The 13,098-nt window shown below is 45.9% G+C and overlaps 1 protein-coding gene across 5 annotated transcripts in view; it reads right to left on the bottom strand.

The window, feature by feature from the left end:
• Positions 1-75: 75 nt before the first annotated feature.
• NFAT5 (nuclear factor of activated T cells 5) overlaps positions 76-13,098 on the bottom strand; it is a 74,773-nt gene continuing 61,750 nt past the window's right edge. For all 5 annotated transcript variants that reach the window (XM_068150689.1, XM_068150688.1, XM_068150692.1 and 2 more), the window contains 3 exons: positions 10,266-12,696; positions 8,925-9,171; positions 76-7,992 (listed from right to left, as the gene is read on the bottom strand). In XM_068150689.1, coding sequence (XP_068006790.1) covers positions 8,933-9,171; positions 10,266-12,696 — 2,670 coding nt within the window. In that variant the 3' untranslated portion in view covers positions 76-7,992; positions 8,925-8,932. The remainder of the gene's footprint in view (positions 7,993-8,924; positions 9,172-10,265; positions 12,697-13,098) is intronic.

A 13,098-nucleotide genomic window follows, 5' to 3' on the forward strand; every position in this document is an offset into this window, starting at 1 on the left:
TTCTTGTGGACCCCAGAGGGGTTGATCCTGCATGGAAGAAGGGCACTTTCTCCCCTGAAAGAAACACCACAAGACTTTACACTGCAAAATGAAAACTTTCATTGTTTTATTCTTGACTGCAGCTGTTTACAGAAATATAGTTGCGAGTATACAAATGTCCCAATAGAAGCAAAATATTTTTGTTTTTTAATATTCAACAAGTTATCACAGGAGAGCTAAAAACATAGATGCAAATAAAATATCCCCTCATAGAACAAACTGAAAACACTGGATATCAGTGCTTTGGAGATCCCAACTACGAAAGCCATATACACAGAGTGCACAAAGGAGTATCTGGTGCTACTTTCACATTGCAGGACAGGGGAAGAGGCAGCTCAGCAGATGACCAGTGCTCGCATGGAACCATGGCAGAAAGGCAGGTCTCAACAATGGAGCCGGGACAGAGGCAGAAAGCTCTGCTCTGGGGGGTTTGGAGCTTACTCACTGTTAATGAGCTCAGGTGTTATCTCAAATTACCTCATTTCAATTGGTGTCCAGAAAAGAAAGCTTTTGGGAATCCCACAGGCTGCTAAGGACACTGGAATGTGGTCCCCCTTCTGCAACACCCCAAAGTTCCACTAACACCCACAAGTACCGTTACACCCACAACTGCTATTCTCTTTCTAAAGGAGCTTCCCCTCCTTGAATACCTTAATCCTCATGCTGGGACAGCCACATGCAGGGAGATGCACAAGGGATTTGAGACAGACCTTCCCCAGTTCAACACAGGGACAGCTCCAAGGACTAGAAAGGGGTAAAGGCCACTTACATGACCTGAACCCAGGACCCTTTGTTGATCTGAACCCTGGAGCAAATCCTCAGCTGGTGCATTTCAGTAGGCTGCTGTTGTTCTCTTTACAGTGTGAAGGGAAGGCAGATGGGGAAGTTGTTGAAAGTTGTGGTGTCTAAACCAAGCACTTGCAGATGCTGGCGAATGACCCACAGCAGACAGGGAAATCCTCAAGTTCCTCACCCCTGTCCCAACACTTTGAGGCAATTTCATGAAGTGTAACAGCAAGAATGACCCATCTCTGGAAACAAAGATCACACACACTGATGGCTCAGTTAGAGGGAGTAAGATTTGCTTTCAGCTGGCAGAGGAGCTTGGATAGAGCCTGTACCAGGACAGGGATGTCCATGCATCACTCATGTCAAACTGCACCAGATATGGCATGAAGAGTCATGGTGGGCAAACTACACCTGCTGATGTTGCAATCTGGATTTCCTTTAGAGGATTTCATTTCTCACATGACCTGTAAGGAATCAATCAGTGCAAGTTGGGGCAGGTTTCTCATGGCTAGAAACCAAGAACTTCCCCCAGCTTTCCAGGAGATTTTTATAGACAGTGACTGTTGCACTACAAAGCTGGTAAAAAAAAAGGAGTATTAAAAAACAAGGGCAGCTGCCTTTCTGGGAGTAGAGAGAAGAGGAGTAGCAGATTAAGCTTCACCTTCCCAATCCAAACCAACCCAGCTGAGCAGCAGCCAGGCTGCTTCCCTTTGCAGGGACAATTTCATAACCCCCATGTGAAGAGAGCTCCTGCAGTCAGCCCCAGAGCAACACAGCACCCACCATTCCCTATTGCCAGAGCTCTGGGACACCGAGAACGGAGAAGGTCCCGAAGCCAGGAATCCCTTGAGGGGAGCTGGCTGGGAGCATGTGCCAATGCCAACAACGGTGCTGCTGCCACTGTGCTTCCCGAGCCCATCCCACAGGCAGGCTCCCCAACAGGAACCAGTTCAGTCATTCTGCTAATACCACATCTGCCACTATCCATAAAAAGGTACAAAGCCACCAAAGTCAGTGGCTGCTTCCACCCTGCAAGCATCAACGACCTCCAGCAGCTCCCAAGCAACACTGCCAACAGCACCACGGGTACAGTACTGAGAGGGGAGTACAACTGCCAGAGAGTGACTACAGACCCTGGTAAATAACCTCCTAGTGAGGAAAAGTAATGTTTATAAAAATGTAACTGTGTCCATACTCTATGTTTGTGTCTACTCTGTACACAGAACAGCTACAGGAGTCCTCTATATACATATTATATATATGGGTTTTTATATATATACACACCCCTGGAATACACAGGCATTACCTATTTACACCCCTACCCAGGCTGAGGGAGGAGAAGCCTCTCCTCCATGGAACCCACAGAGCCCCACACCCAACTACAGCTTTACAAGTACTTTGACAGGTGTTTCCAAGCTGCTGGCACTTTCCCTTGTACCTAAACACCATCTATTACATTTCCAGCAGTGACTCCCATGCTCAACCTCCAGCCAACAGCAGGCACATGGGCTCAGGGCACTACTGGTATCTGCAAGCGGCATGACTAATCTGAGGAGAACACAAAGGGCTCACAAGCTACCCCAAAAGACTACTTCAAATTTAAACAGAACTCTCAACATGTCTCAGGTCTTGTTACCTTTTAGCTTCTACAGTAACAGAGCTGCTACATCCTCCACAACATAAAACCCACCTTGAAAATAAATTCTGCCCTAATGAGAAGTCACCAGCAATCTGTATCTCCTCACCTTCCACTTACAGATCAGAGCATGCAAAGCAACTCATCCTCCTGGTCTTGCTTCCACTGCTCAGATAAATGTCCATAACCCCTCGGACCGACCCCTCCTCTCATCACACTGGAAAAGTGACCAACAATTTGCTACACAGAGCCATGAGGAGTCCAGAGCTGACAGTAAAACTCTGTTTGAGCTTCTGTGACTGTGCAGGTCCATGTGTAGGTCTGCACACACACACACACACACGCCCACACACACCTACCCCTGGGGAAACCACATGCAGCTTTCTTACTCCAGTAACAACTGGGTTTGATTCTGCTTTTTATCAAACCTTCTCTGCTGTTCAAATAGTGATTTAAACTCTTTTCAATGGCAAATGCCAGCTCCTGGCTTGTTTGGTGTTCCTTCTGAAGACTCTGGAAAGACAACAGGTAGAGGAAATCTGTCCTGACAAGTTTTCTGTTTAGAATACCCCAAATCATAGAATCACAGAATGGTTTGGGTGGGAAGGGACCTTTACAGTTCCTCAGGTCAGTCCCCACCCCCTGCAGTCAGCAGGGACATCTGCAACTAGAGAAGGTTGCTCAGAGCCACAACCAACCTGATCTGGAATGGTTCCAGGTATGGGGCATCTTACACTTTCCTGGGCAACCTGAGCCAGTGTCTCACCATCCTTAAGGTAAAGCAATTTTTTTCATAGATCTACTGAACCCACCCCCAAATCACAGCAGCAGTTTAATTTACCTGAATTTGGGGAATGTCCAGTGCTGGAGCTGTCCAGACTCAGCATTTCCAGTAAAAAAACCTGCCCAAGTGATGAACACTCAACTGTCCATGCTTTGGTCTAAAAACTACAAGGAATTAACCACCCTGTGATTAAAATAAAATGATTGGTGATTAAACACACACTTTGAAGCAGCAAGGCTGAAATTCCTCCTTCTACTACCTTTATGTTAAAGTAACAGCAAAGCATGTGGCTGGAGTAACTGCTGAAGGGTCAGACAGCCAAGAGGTGATTAATAAGGGAGCACAGATCGCTAATTAAGCACAAAGCACCACTAACTTCCTGCCAGAGGAGAGGTTCAGCTAATAACTGTGTTGGGTGTTATCTGCATGAAATCTATACCTATAAATATCTCTGTACAGACAGTGTATAAGCCAACAAGAGCACCTATGCACAATCTCAACAGGTGGCCAGGATTGTTTCCCTAGGTTTTAAATCTGGTGAGGGTTCTAACCCCCCTGCACTGGGGATGCTGGACAGAGAGTGGACATGGGGTGTTGTAGAGGCAGGCAGAGCTGAAGAGCACACCCCTGCACTGAACATGGAGGGTCAGAGCTGAATCTTTCCAGAGCAAGCTCAAGTGTCAGAAAAAACAAGACACAGAAGCCCCACCCCAGAACACAACTCCATGGTTTAGAGGTCTTTGGAGAAGACCTTTCAGATCATCAAATCCAACCATTACCTAACTCTACCAAGTCAGGTGGTAAACCATGTCCCTCAGCAACACATCTCTCTGTCTTTTAAACACCTCCAGGGATGAGGATTCAACCACCTCCCTGGGGAGGCTCTTTCCAGTGTTCTTCATTTTCACCTGGCAATATCTTCTACACTTAACTGCTGCTGTGTGGAGATGACAGTAACTTCCCCTTCAGGAACACAAAATCACAGACTGGGTTGGGAAGGACATTGAAAGGTCACCTGGTCCAATCCCCCTGCAGTAACTTTACATTTAGGAAGTCTGATATCTCAGTACCTTCTCACTTTCTCAACCACAATGGACTCAGTGTGATGCCACTGCCTGGTCTCTTCAGGGAAGTATCTGCCGATGGACAACTTGGTGTGAGCACGGGGAGGAATAAACGGAGGAATAAAACCAAACCAAGCAGAGTAAGCTCCAGTGACCAATACCAAAAGGAGATGGTTAGCCCTCTGGTAAAATCCAGCTGTGGCTCATGCCGTTCCTGGGTCTTTCTGCCATGAAACCCTGCAGCCTGTCTTTAAGCTCTTTACTGGCTCACCAAACCTCTCTGGATCCTCACTAACAGCTGCTTGGAGCTCGTTCAAGCACTGATCAACCGCTGAGCAATCTCTCCGTTCAAAGACAAATACTTTTTGTAACCAAATCACATGTTCCAAGTGTTGTACATTTAAACATTGACCTAAAATGAACAAGAGAAATTGAACACGAGGAAGGTGTTACCCAGAAGTGGAAAATGTGACAGCACAGCCCTTTTTTTTTTTTTTGCTTTTTTTTTGTTGTTTTAATTTTCTTCTTTTTTTTTGCTTTTTTTTTGTTTTTACACATTATTTTTTTCACTTCTCTTCATAAGCGACCTAAAATACACACACAAATCAAACATACCCTTCCCCTGGAGCTGTAGCAGTCCTGGTATGAAATTCTCTTTTGGACACACACATCTTGGGAATGGAGAATTGGTCCCTGGTGACTTGGCACTGACCGACAGCACTTCAAGGTGAGGATTACACCCCTTGGGAACAAGGGAACAAACTGAAGCAGCACACAAGTGACTTCATCCTTCCTATGACTTCTTCTGTGTATGAAGGCCCCCAGCTGACACCCAACAGCTTGTCCTGGGACTGCCATCCTGCAAACACCACCAGTTCATTTTTGAGTAACTGGCTATTGACTTCCACCCTGTCTGGAAGCTGGTTCGGTCCACAATTCTCAGTCTTCTACGTAGCACAGGCGGAGCATTGAGTCAATGCTGCACAACTGCTGTTCTCATGTCATGAACCACAAACAGGAGCTTGTTAATCTTTTGTCTTAGCAGGAAAAGAAAATAATATTAAATCACAGAAGGGGAACCAAAAAAAAAAAAAAAGGAGGGGAAATAAAAAAAAAAACCAAAAGCATGGTAGAGAGTTAAAGCAGCTCTGGACATGATGAAGCAGAGAATTCTTTTTTACTATGATTGAAAATTTCCAACGGTTTCAGCATAATCATAAATTAAAGAGTTAAAACACAGAGGCGCTAATAATAATATATTAAATAGACAGTGACAGTGGATAGGAGCTGAATGGCTCATTCTGGACGAAACCCCACCGCTTCACACCCCCCCTAAAGGCCTAGGGCTTCCTCGCTAGGTCCTGCTACTGAGTGACAGACACACCAAAGCGCACAGTGAAGCTTCTCCTAAGCCAGCTGGAACAGCGAACTGCCTGATGGAATGGCGAGAGATGAACAAGGTTATCCATGTTGCAGAATAAAAAACCAAAAAGGTACTTAAATACTCAATAAAGACATAACAAACCCCACCCCACCCCACTGTTATCAGACGCCACGTTGTGGTAGAACATCAGACAAACTCACAAATTTACCACAAAAACGTGTGGCAAAAAAGAATATTTTTATATATATGTATATATATAAATTTTTTTTTGTTTTTTCCTTTTTAATATTTATGCCAATGTACTCACTCAGTACAAATAGCAAAATAGTATACCATTTCCTAAATACAAAATATAGCTTTCCAAAAAAATGAAACACACATTAGATATAAACCATCCAAAACTTGAACGATTGAAAACTGTATTCAAAATTAAATGACCCAGAGCAGGTCTCTTTCTGAAAAGTTCCCTTCATATCGGCAAGAAGCCTTACTACTGAAAACGTAATTCAATGCCTCTCAATGAGAGAGAGAGAGAAAGAGAAAGAGAGAGAGAGAGACAAAGAGAGAGACAGAAAGAGAACGTTGTGACAGACAGACCGACAGACAGACAGGAGAATCCATTCAAACGAAAACTCTACACGGCTCAACTACACACACGAGTCTGGGGGGAGAAAACACACGGTAAACAGACAAGAGTAACTTAAAAACCATTTACAGACTAGGCTTTGTTATTTCAAATAACAAAAAGGACAAGTGACGCGATGCCAACTACACTCTGCCAGGGCAGAACAGCCACACGCGGAGCTGCCGGGCTCGAGCCGCCCCAACAGCTTCCTACGGGCGGGAGAAGGAGAAACGAACATCTGAAGGAGGCTGTAGTGAGATATCGCTGAACTGTCTGGAGAGTTGGAGCACCCAAAAGAAAAATCCACACGCCTCACAATACAGCTGCATGGGCTGGAGTGGGTTGGTTTTACATTCGGTAACATCAGTCAATCGTGGGTTTTAATTGAGACGTGACGAGATCGAGAAACGAGACTCGGGGACTGTTGGTGCCAAAGTAAATCATCACTTCAAAACTGCGATGAGCTCAGTATGCTACAAAGATGCAACAGCTCAGGATGAAGTGAAATCTTCAAGAACGCTTCAAAACGATGTCATTTGCCCCCCTACTTGGAGTAAAGTCAAGCTGCAGATTTACATCAGTAACAGCTGGAGAAGGGAGAGTCCTGCATTTAGAAGGTGGGGGAGAAATTGCTTCCTCTCTCCTTAATCCATGTATGTCAAAGCTTCTACTGACTAAGCAATTCAGTGCTGTGGATTCCTAAAGCTGCTTCTGATCTGTAAAGCCAGTAGGATACTCATGTCTTTGTTAAAAACACACTATGAAACTGAGGGAGAGAGAAGGGAAACCATGGCGAGGATGACAGGGAGAAGGCTGGTTTGAGAATGGCTAATGCAGCTTTCTGGAGGTCTAACCCCTACTAGTCTGAGCCTGAACACACTCTTCCTCAGCCAGGTAGAATGCTCTTCTTAAGCGGAAGGTGTTACGAGCTTTTAAGAGCAAAATTTCACTGAAAGTTCCTCTTCATTTCTTCACTTTGCTAGAGCCACAACCCCTCACTCTGCACAGTTACATGTAAGGGATGTGGAAACCGTTATCACATCTCAGCTGGGGAGCAGCCAGCTCTGGCCACCCACAGCAGCCAGTGATTTGATGGTGATTCATAACCATTATCAATATTTTAACCGTTAGCAGTATCTCTTATTGCCCCCTACTGCAATAAACCACAGGATTGGCTCTCCCACCTGACTGAAAAGCACACTCCCTTCACATACTGGAGCTGACAGCTATGGGTCATGGCTCATCTCACAGGCATCTGATGTTTCTGGCTTCACAAGCTTGTCTAGCCCAAAGAGGGGGAAGTGAAGAAGGAAGAGGAGGGGCAAAAAGTAAACGTGGTAACATGTATTACCTTCTACCAACAATAACAACTGACCAGATATGCTTTAAATTCAGAGAGCACCCCACTGGCTAGTGAGGAACAGGAATCTGGTAACAGGACAATCCCACGCCCCAGTAAAACAAAGCATAGCTCTTCAGCATTATTGGCACTACAAATCCCAGTACTATGGTCACAGCCTTAGGTGCTAGACGCTGCAATTGGCCACGGGTGTGCTCTTTAGAGAAGAGGGCCACTTTTTGACAGAAGCAATCAGTTCCACACAGCCTAATCCAGAGTCGGAAGGTCTGAGAGGATCTGGGAAATCATCACTTTTTTTCTTCATGGAATTTCTGCAGGAAAAACAAACCAAGCAAGCAAAAAAGTTAGGCACAATCAACAAAAACCATCCTCTTACTTTTCTGTAGCTCCTTCACCTCGAAAGTGTTTTTCACAAGCAGACATGAAACCATGAGTGAACATCAGAGTGTAGCACTCTGTCACAGAGCAAGATCACTCTCCTTCCAGTCTAAGTTATTTCATACACAAAAGTTTAGAAAATGAAGTCAAAACAATTTAGATTGGAAAGTGAAGTAAAAATAGTTTAGATTAGGAAATGAAGTGCATCACTTGAGTGAAACTTCCAGGGGGTTCAGGACAGCCCCACAGTTAGCTACAGCCAAGTTACACACAGTGGGCACCAGCAGATGACACAATCCGCCTGGCTCCTGGTACTCATTTGTAGTCAAAGCCTCCTTTGCCTCTGGGAAAAAGGCACCTTCTCTAAGCAGGATGTCTCCTAGTAACAGCTGATGGTGGCAGCTCTTTCCTAACACAGAGTCAGTGTGCGGCACACTCCCGACAGCCACCATCTTCTACTAAAGCTTCTTTTCATATTACAGTATCATATGCAGGGGGCAAGCTCAGAACAGTAGATGTGGGGTGCTAGTTATTCAACAAGCCTCAAGCTTTCAACTATAGTCATATTTCCTGGGGCTTTTATCTGCCAAACTGCCAGTCATCAACTCTCCCTCCTAATAAAGTCCTAAAGCCTAACAGCAGATGCCAAAACACACAGCGACTGAACAAGACCCCATCTCAACCAACTCATACCAATTCTGACTTCTGTTTTTAATAGTTCTGGCTTCTGGCCACTGGTGTCATTGTAAATTCAGCATTACTGCTGCTTTAGCTGGCCTGTGAAAGCATGGTGGCACGCTGTAAAGTAAAGACTTGTTAAACGAAAGCGGCAGGAAGGAACCCAGAACCCAAACCCACTACTTACTTGACGAATTAAAAGGAGCCAGCCATGTTGTTCCCCTGGTTTTGCAGTGACACAAGCAGGTCATCTATCTTCTCCATGTTCTGGTTGGTTGCCATAGCTGAGGGTAGTGGAGGAGTCTCAGAGATCTGCTGGGAGAGGAGCGCTGGCACTGCAGCTTGCCCTTCATTCTGAGGCTGTCCTGGCTGACTTATGGCCATCAACTCATCTGGCAGTGTAGCTGGTCCAGATGTTAGCAGCTGGCCACAGTCTGATTAACAGCAAGGGAAGAATAAAGGGCCACTTAAATGAGGTTCACAGAATCATTAAGGTTGAAAACCTCTAAGATCAAGTCCAACTATCAACCCAGCATCACCATGCCCAGCAAACTGTGTCCCTAGGTTTACTCATTTTCTGAACACCTGCAGGGACAGTGACTCCACCACCTCCCTGGGCAGCCTGTTCCAACATCTCACCACTCTTACAGTAAAGGAGTTTTTCCTAATATCCAATCTAAACCTCCCCTGGAGCAACTTTAGGCTATTTTCTCTTGCCTTGTCACTTGTTCCTTGGGAGAAGAGACCAACCTCCCTTCAGGCAGTTGTAAAGAGCCAGAAGGTCTCCCCTCAGCCTCCTTCCCTCCAGCCTGAACAACCCCAGTTCCCTCAGCTGCTCCTCACAAGACTTGGGCTCTAGACCCTCCACCAGCTTCCTTGCCCTTCTCTGTACCTACTCCAACATCTCAATGTCCTCCTTGGAGCAAGGGAATACAGGCAGTGAGTGAGCAAACCTCTTCACATATAACCATACTGACTACAGACTCTGTAGAACCTTACAGGTGCTTTTGTTCACATGACCTCCTTTGCCCATTGCTCCTTTAGGGCATAAGCAGAGGTTCAAGGTGTATGTACTGAATAGACAGACTTGTATCATCATGGAATGGTTCAGATTAGAAGGAACCTTGAAGATCAGCTAATTCCAAACCGAATAGCATGGGCAGGGACACCTCCTACTAGACCAGGCTGCTCAAGGCCAAATTACAACCAAATGTGTTAACATCACAGAGGCCAACACTCAGCTAGAAGAAAACCAAAAAACAACAGTACTGGGTTAAGGGTTGGGCTTGATGATATTAGAGGTATCTTCCAACCAAAAAGATTCCAGGACTCTAAATTAGCAACATTCAGAGCAAGGTGATAAGTTTGTGTTTTCTACATTTTAGTCCTGCTTTACTTATTCCAGAATTTAACTTTTTTTTTTATATATATATATATGTGTATATATATAAACTGAACAATCTCTTGTGGACTCCAATGAGCAGCTCTCCTAACTTATAAACCCAGATATTGGGCATCTGTCACTTACTGTTTTGAATGCCAAACAGGAATATTCCTGATGTTTGCTGAGATGAGGCAGGAGAATTCTGCAGCTGGTTGATGGCACTTCCTGCTGTGTTGTGAAACAAAGAAGGTTGCTGCTGTGGAGGAGAAGCAGTTCCCTGCATTCCTGCCATGCTGTTCTGAGAAGAGTACATGGGAGACTGCTGCAGCTCTTGCTGGCTCATGCTGTTCTGCAGGGCAGACATGGAAGCTGAAGAGATGAAGAGGGTGACTTGTTGCTCTTGAGAACTTGGTGACCCTTGGACCAACTGAATCTGGGGTGAGTTATGGAAGATGGCTGGCTGCTGTGCTTCTGCCTGGTTGGATCCAGGATTCTGGAGAGAAGATACTGTAGTCTGACTCTGGAATTGCAGGGGCTGCTGCTCCTGGTTCATTGATGCCATGTTGGTCTGTGGGTGAAAAATGGACTGACCCTGCTGCTCCTGATTGGTAACTGGGTTTTGATTTGGATTGAAAATCATGTTCTGCTTTTGAGAAGCAATTGTACTCATCGCATTTTGATTACTGAACATCATGTTCTGCTGCTGCTGCTGCTGCTGCTCTTGAGAGGGAGGACTACTCTGAATAGCAACTATTGAGTGCTGAGGCTGGAAGATCGCTCCTTGCTGGTTCTGGGGAATTGAACTGGGCTGGATGGAGCCTAAAGACACTTGGGATTGAAACAAACCCTGCTGAGCAGGCTGAGTCTGGGGCTGTTCCTGGGGAAGCAAAGAACTCTGCATGTGAGACATCTGGGTCTGCTGCTGGAATGAAGTCTGCTGTTCAGTGTTTGTTGCTGTCTGAAGAGGAGAAATGGAATTTGGGCTTGTGAAGAACGACATCTGCTCTTCCTGTGCTGCAGGGTTGCTCATCGAGCTCTGGGAAAGGAACATGTTGGCAGACTGCTGGTCTTGAGGAACTGAAGAGCTCTGTAATACTCCCATGGTGTTCTGTGAATGGAACATGGGAGGCTGCAGTTGGTCAGAAGAATTAGTACTGGTCTGGTTGTGGACAATGGAATTTGGACTGTGAAAAAGAGAGCCCTGTGTCTCCTGGGATATATTCTGAGTATCGCCAATCGGATTCTGAGAGTGAAAGAGTTGAGCTTGTGAATGTGGAGACTGCTGCATAAAGCTTCCTGACTGAATGGACATCATTTCTCCTCCTTGCTGGAACAGCCCACCTCCTTGTTGCTGAGTTCCACTTGCCTGGGCAGTCATCATGTTTTTGGTAGATGAAAAGAGATTAACTTGAGACTGACTTTCTCCACTGTGCTGCATTTGAACCATGGTCTGAAATACAGTACTTTGCATCTGCTTACTCTGTCCTGAAGCTTCTTCTCCATCTGCAGAATTTGATGCCTGAAACATAGCAGGTCCGTTGTTGGAGACCTGCTGCTGAGCTGCAGGAGTAGTCTCACTTCCAGAAACCCCAGGAGATGATGAGAACAACTCACACTGCATCTGCATGTCTTCGCTGGTTGATAACCCACTCATGATGTGAGAAGCCTGCTGGTAAACAGGTGACTGCTGGAGGGCTCCATTCCCCGACGTTGTCGAGGAGAACAGGTCAGACTGCATCTGTGTGGCAGCCTGGCAAATGTTCTGCTGGATTCCTATCACCATTGCTGCAGAAGTCTCCATCGCCGCCTGCTGCTGCTGCTGTTGCTGCTGCTGATTGGACAACGTGTTCTCGGGCTGCGAGTGAACGTTTTCAGCTCGGCCAGGCAAAAGGTTGTCTGGTCTGGAATGGACAGCAGTGTCTGAGGAGGAAAACATCCCAGGATTTACACTGTTCTGGATCTGGCTAACTTGCTGAAAGATATCTGCATTTAGCTGATCTTGAACATCCTCACTGCTGTCTGAACCGGAAAACAAAACAGAAGACAACTGCTGCTGAGCTTCCAACACCTGCTGCACCAAGTCGACATTCCTGTTGCTGCCCGTAGCAGTGTTGGTTGGAAAATTCCCAGCCTGCAGCTGCTGGATGGTGTTCTGCAACTGACTCACACCGCTGGCCGAGGAGAAAATACTGGATGAAATCTGCTGCTGCAAGGCTTGTGCTGGTTCTGAGAGCGTCGACTGCTGCTGCTGTGACGCATCAGTCAGCTGTGACAAAGTCACTACTGTGCCATCTGACTGCAGGACTTCCCTGGCTTGGGAATCTCTTGTCTGGAACTGTGCAGCTTGCTGCAGTAAGGCATCACTGTTCTGCAGCTGACCTGGAGTAGAGACTGCTGAAAAGCTTCCTGGCTGGGAAATGTCCTGCGTTTGGATGGTCGTTAGCGTCTCTGGGTTGTACACCTTCGGCTGGATTTGCTGCTGGTTTTCACTTTCAGAAGGTAAATGGGAAGCAGAAGTTGATATGCCAGACATACTGTTTTCCAGTGTTGGCTGAGTTGGTCCAACATTCGAAGCCTGAAAAGAGCAAGAGCATTAAGCTATGTGTAAACTTGCTCAGGTTGTGTTCATGAAAGTTCCCCCAATCCACTATGCTCAGGAAAGACTCAGTGGAAGATTTGGTGGCTCTGAATCTGTCCATACCTAACCAGATGACTAGCAGTGGAAATGCTACTGCAAGGAAGGAGTCAAGGTACAACTTACAGAAAACAATGCTAGGGAGTGATTAAAATAATATTCTAACAGAAATTTACTAGTTCTGTCTCACAGGACAAAAAATGTTCACCACAGTGTCATCACCAATCAGTTTGAACGTGGGGACAAGGTGCTTTCAAAGCAATCATGCTCCATCATCTTGCCCAGACCAGCCTCAGGCATGGTATTTTCCCCTGTTTGTTACTCTGCTATTAGAACTGATGA

The sequence above is a fragment of the Melanerpes formicivorus genome, unplaced genomic scaffold (assembly GCF_026170545.1).
Source record: "Melanerpes formicivorus ecotype bairdi unplaced genomic scaffold, bMelFor1.0.p_v2 SCAF_20, whole genome shotgun sequence".
Lineage (NCBI taxonomy): Eukaryota > Metazoa > Chordata > Aves > Piciformes > Picidae > Melanerpes > Melanerpes formicivorus.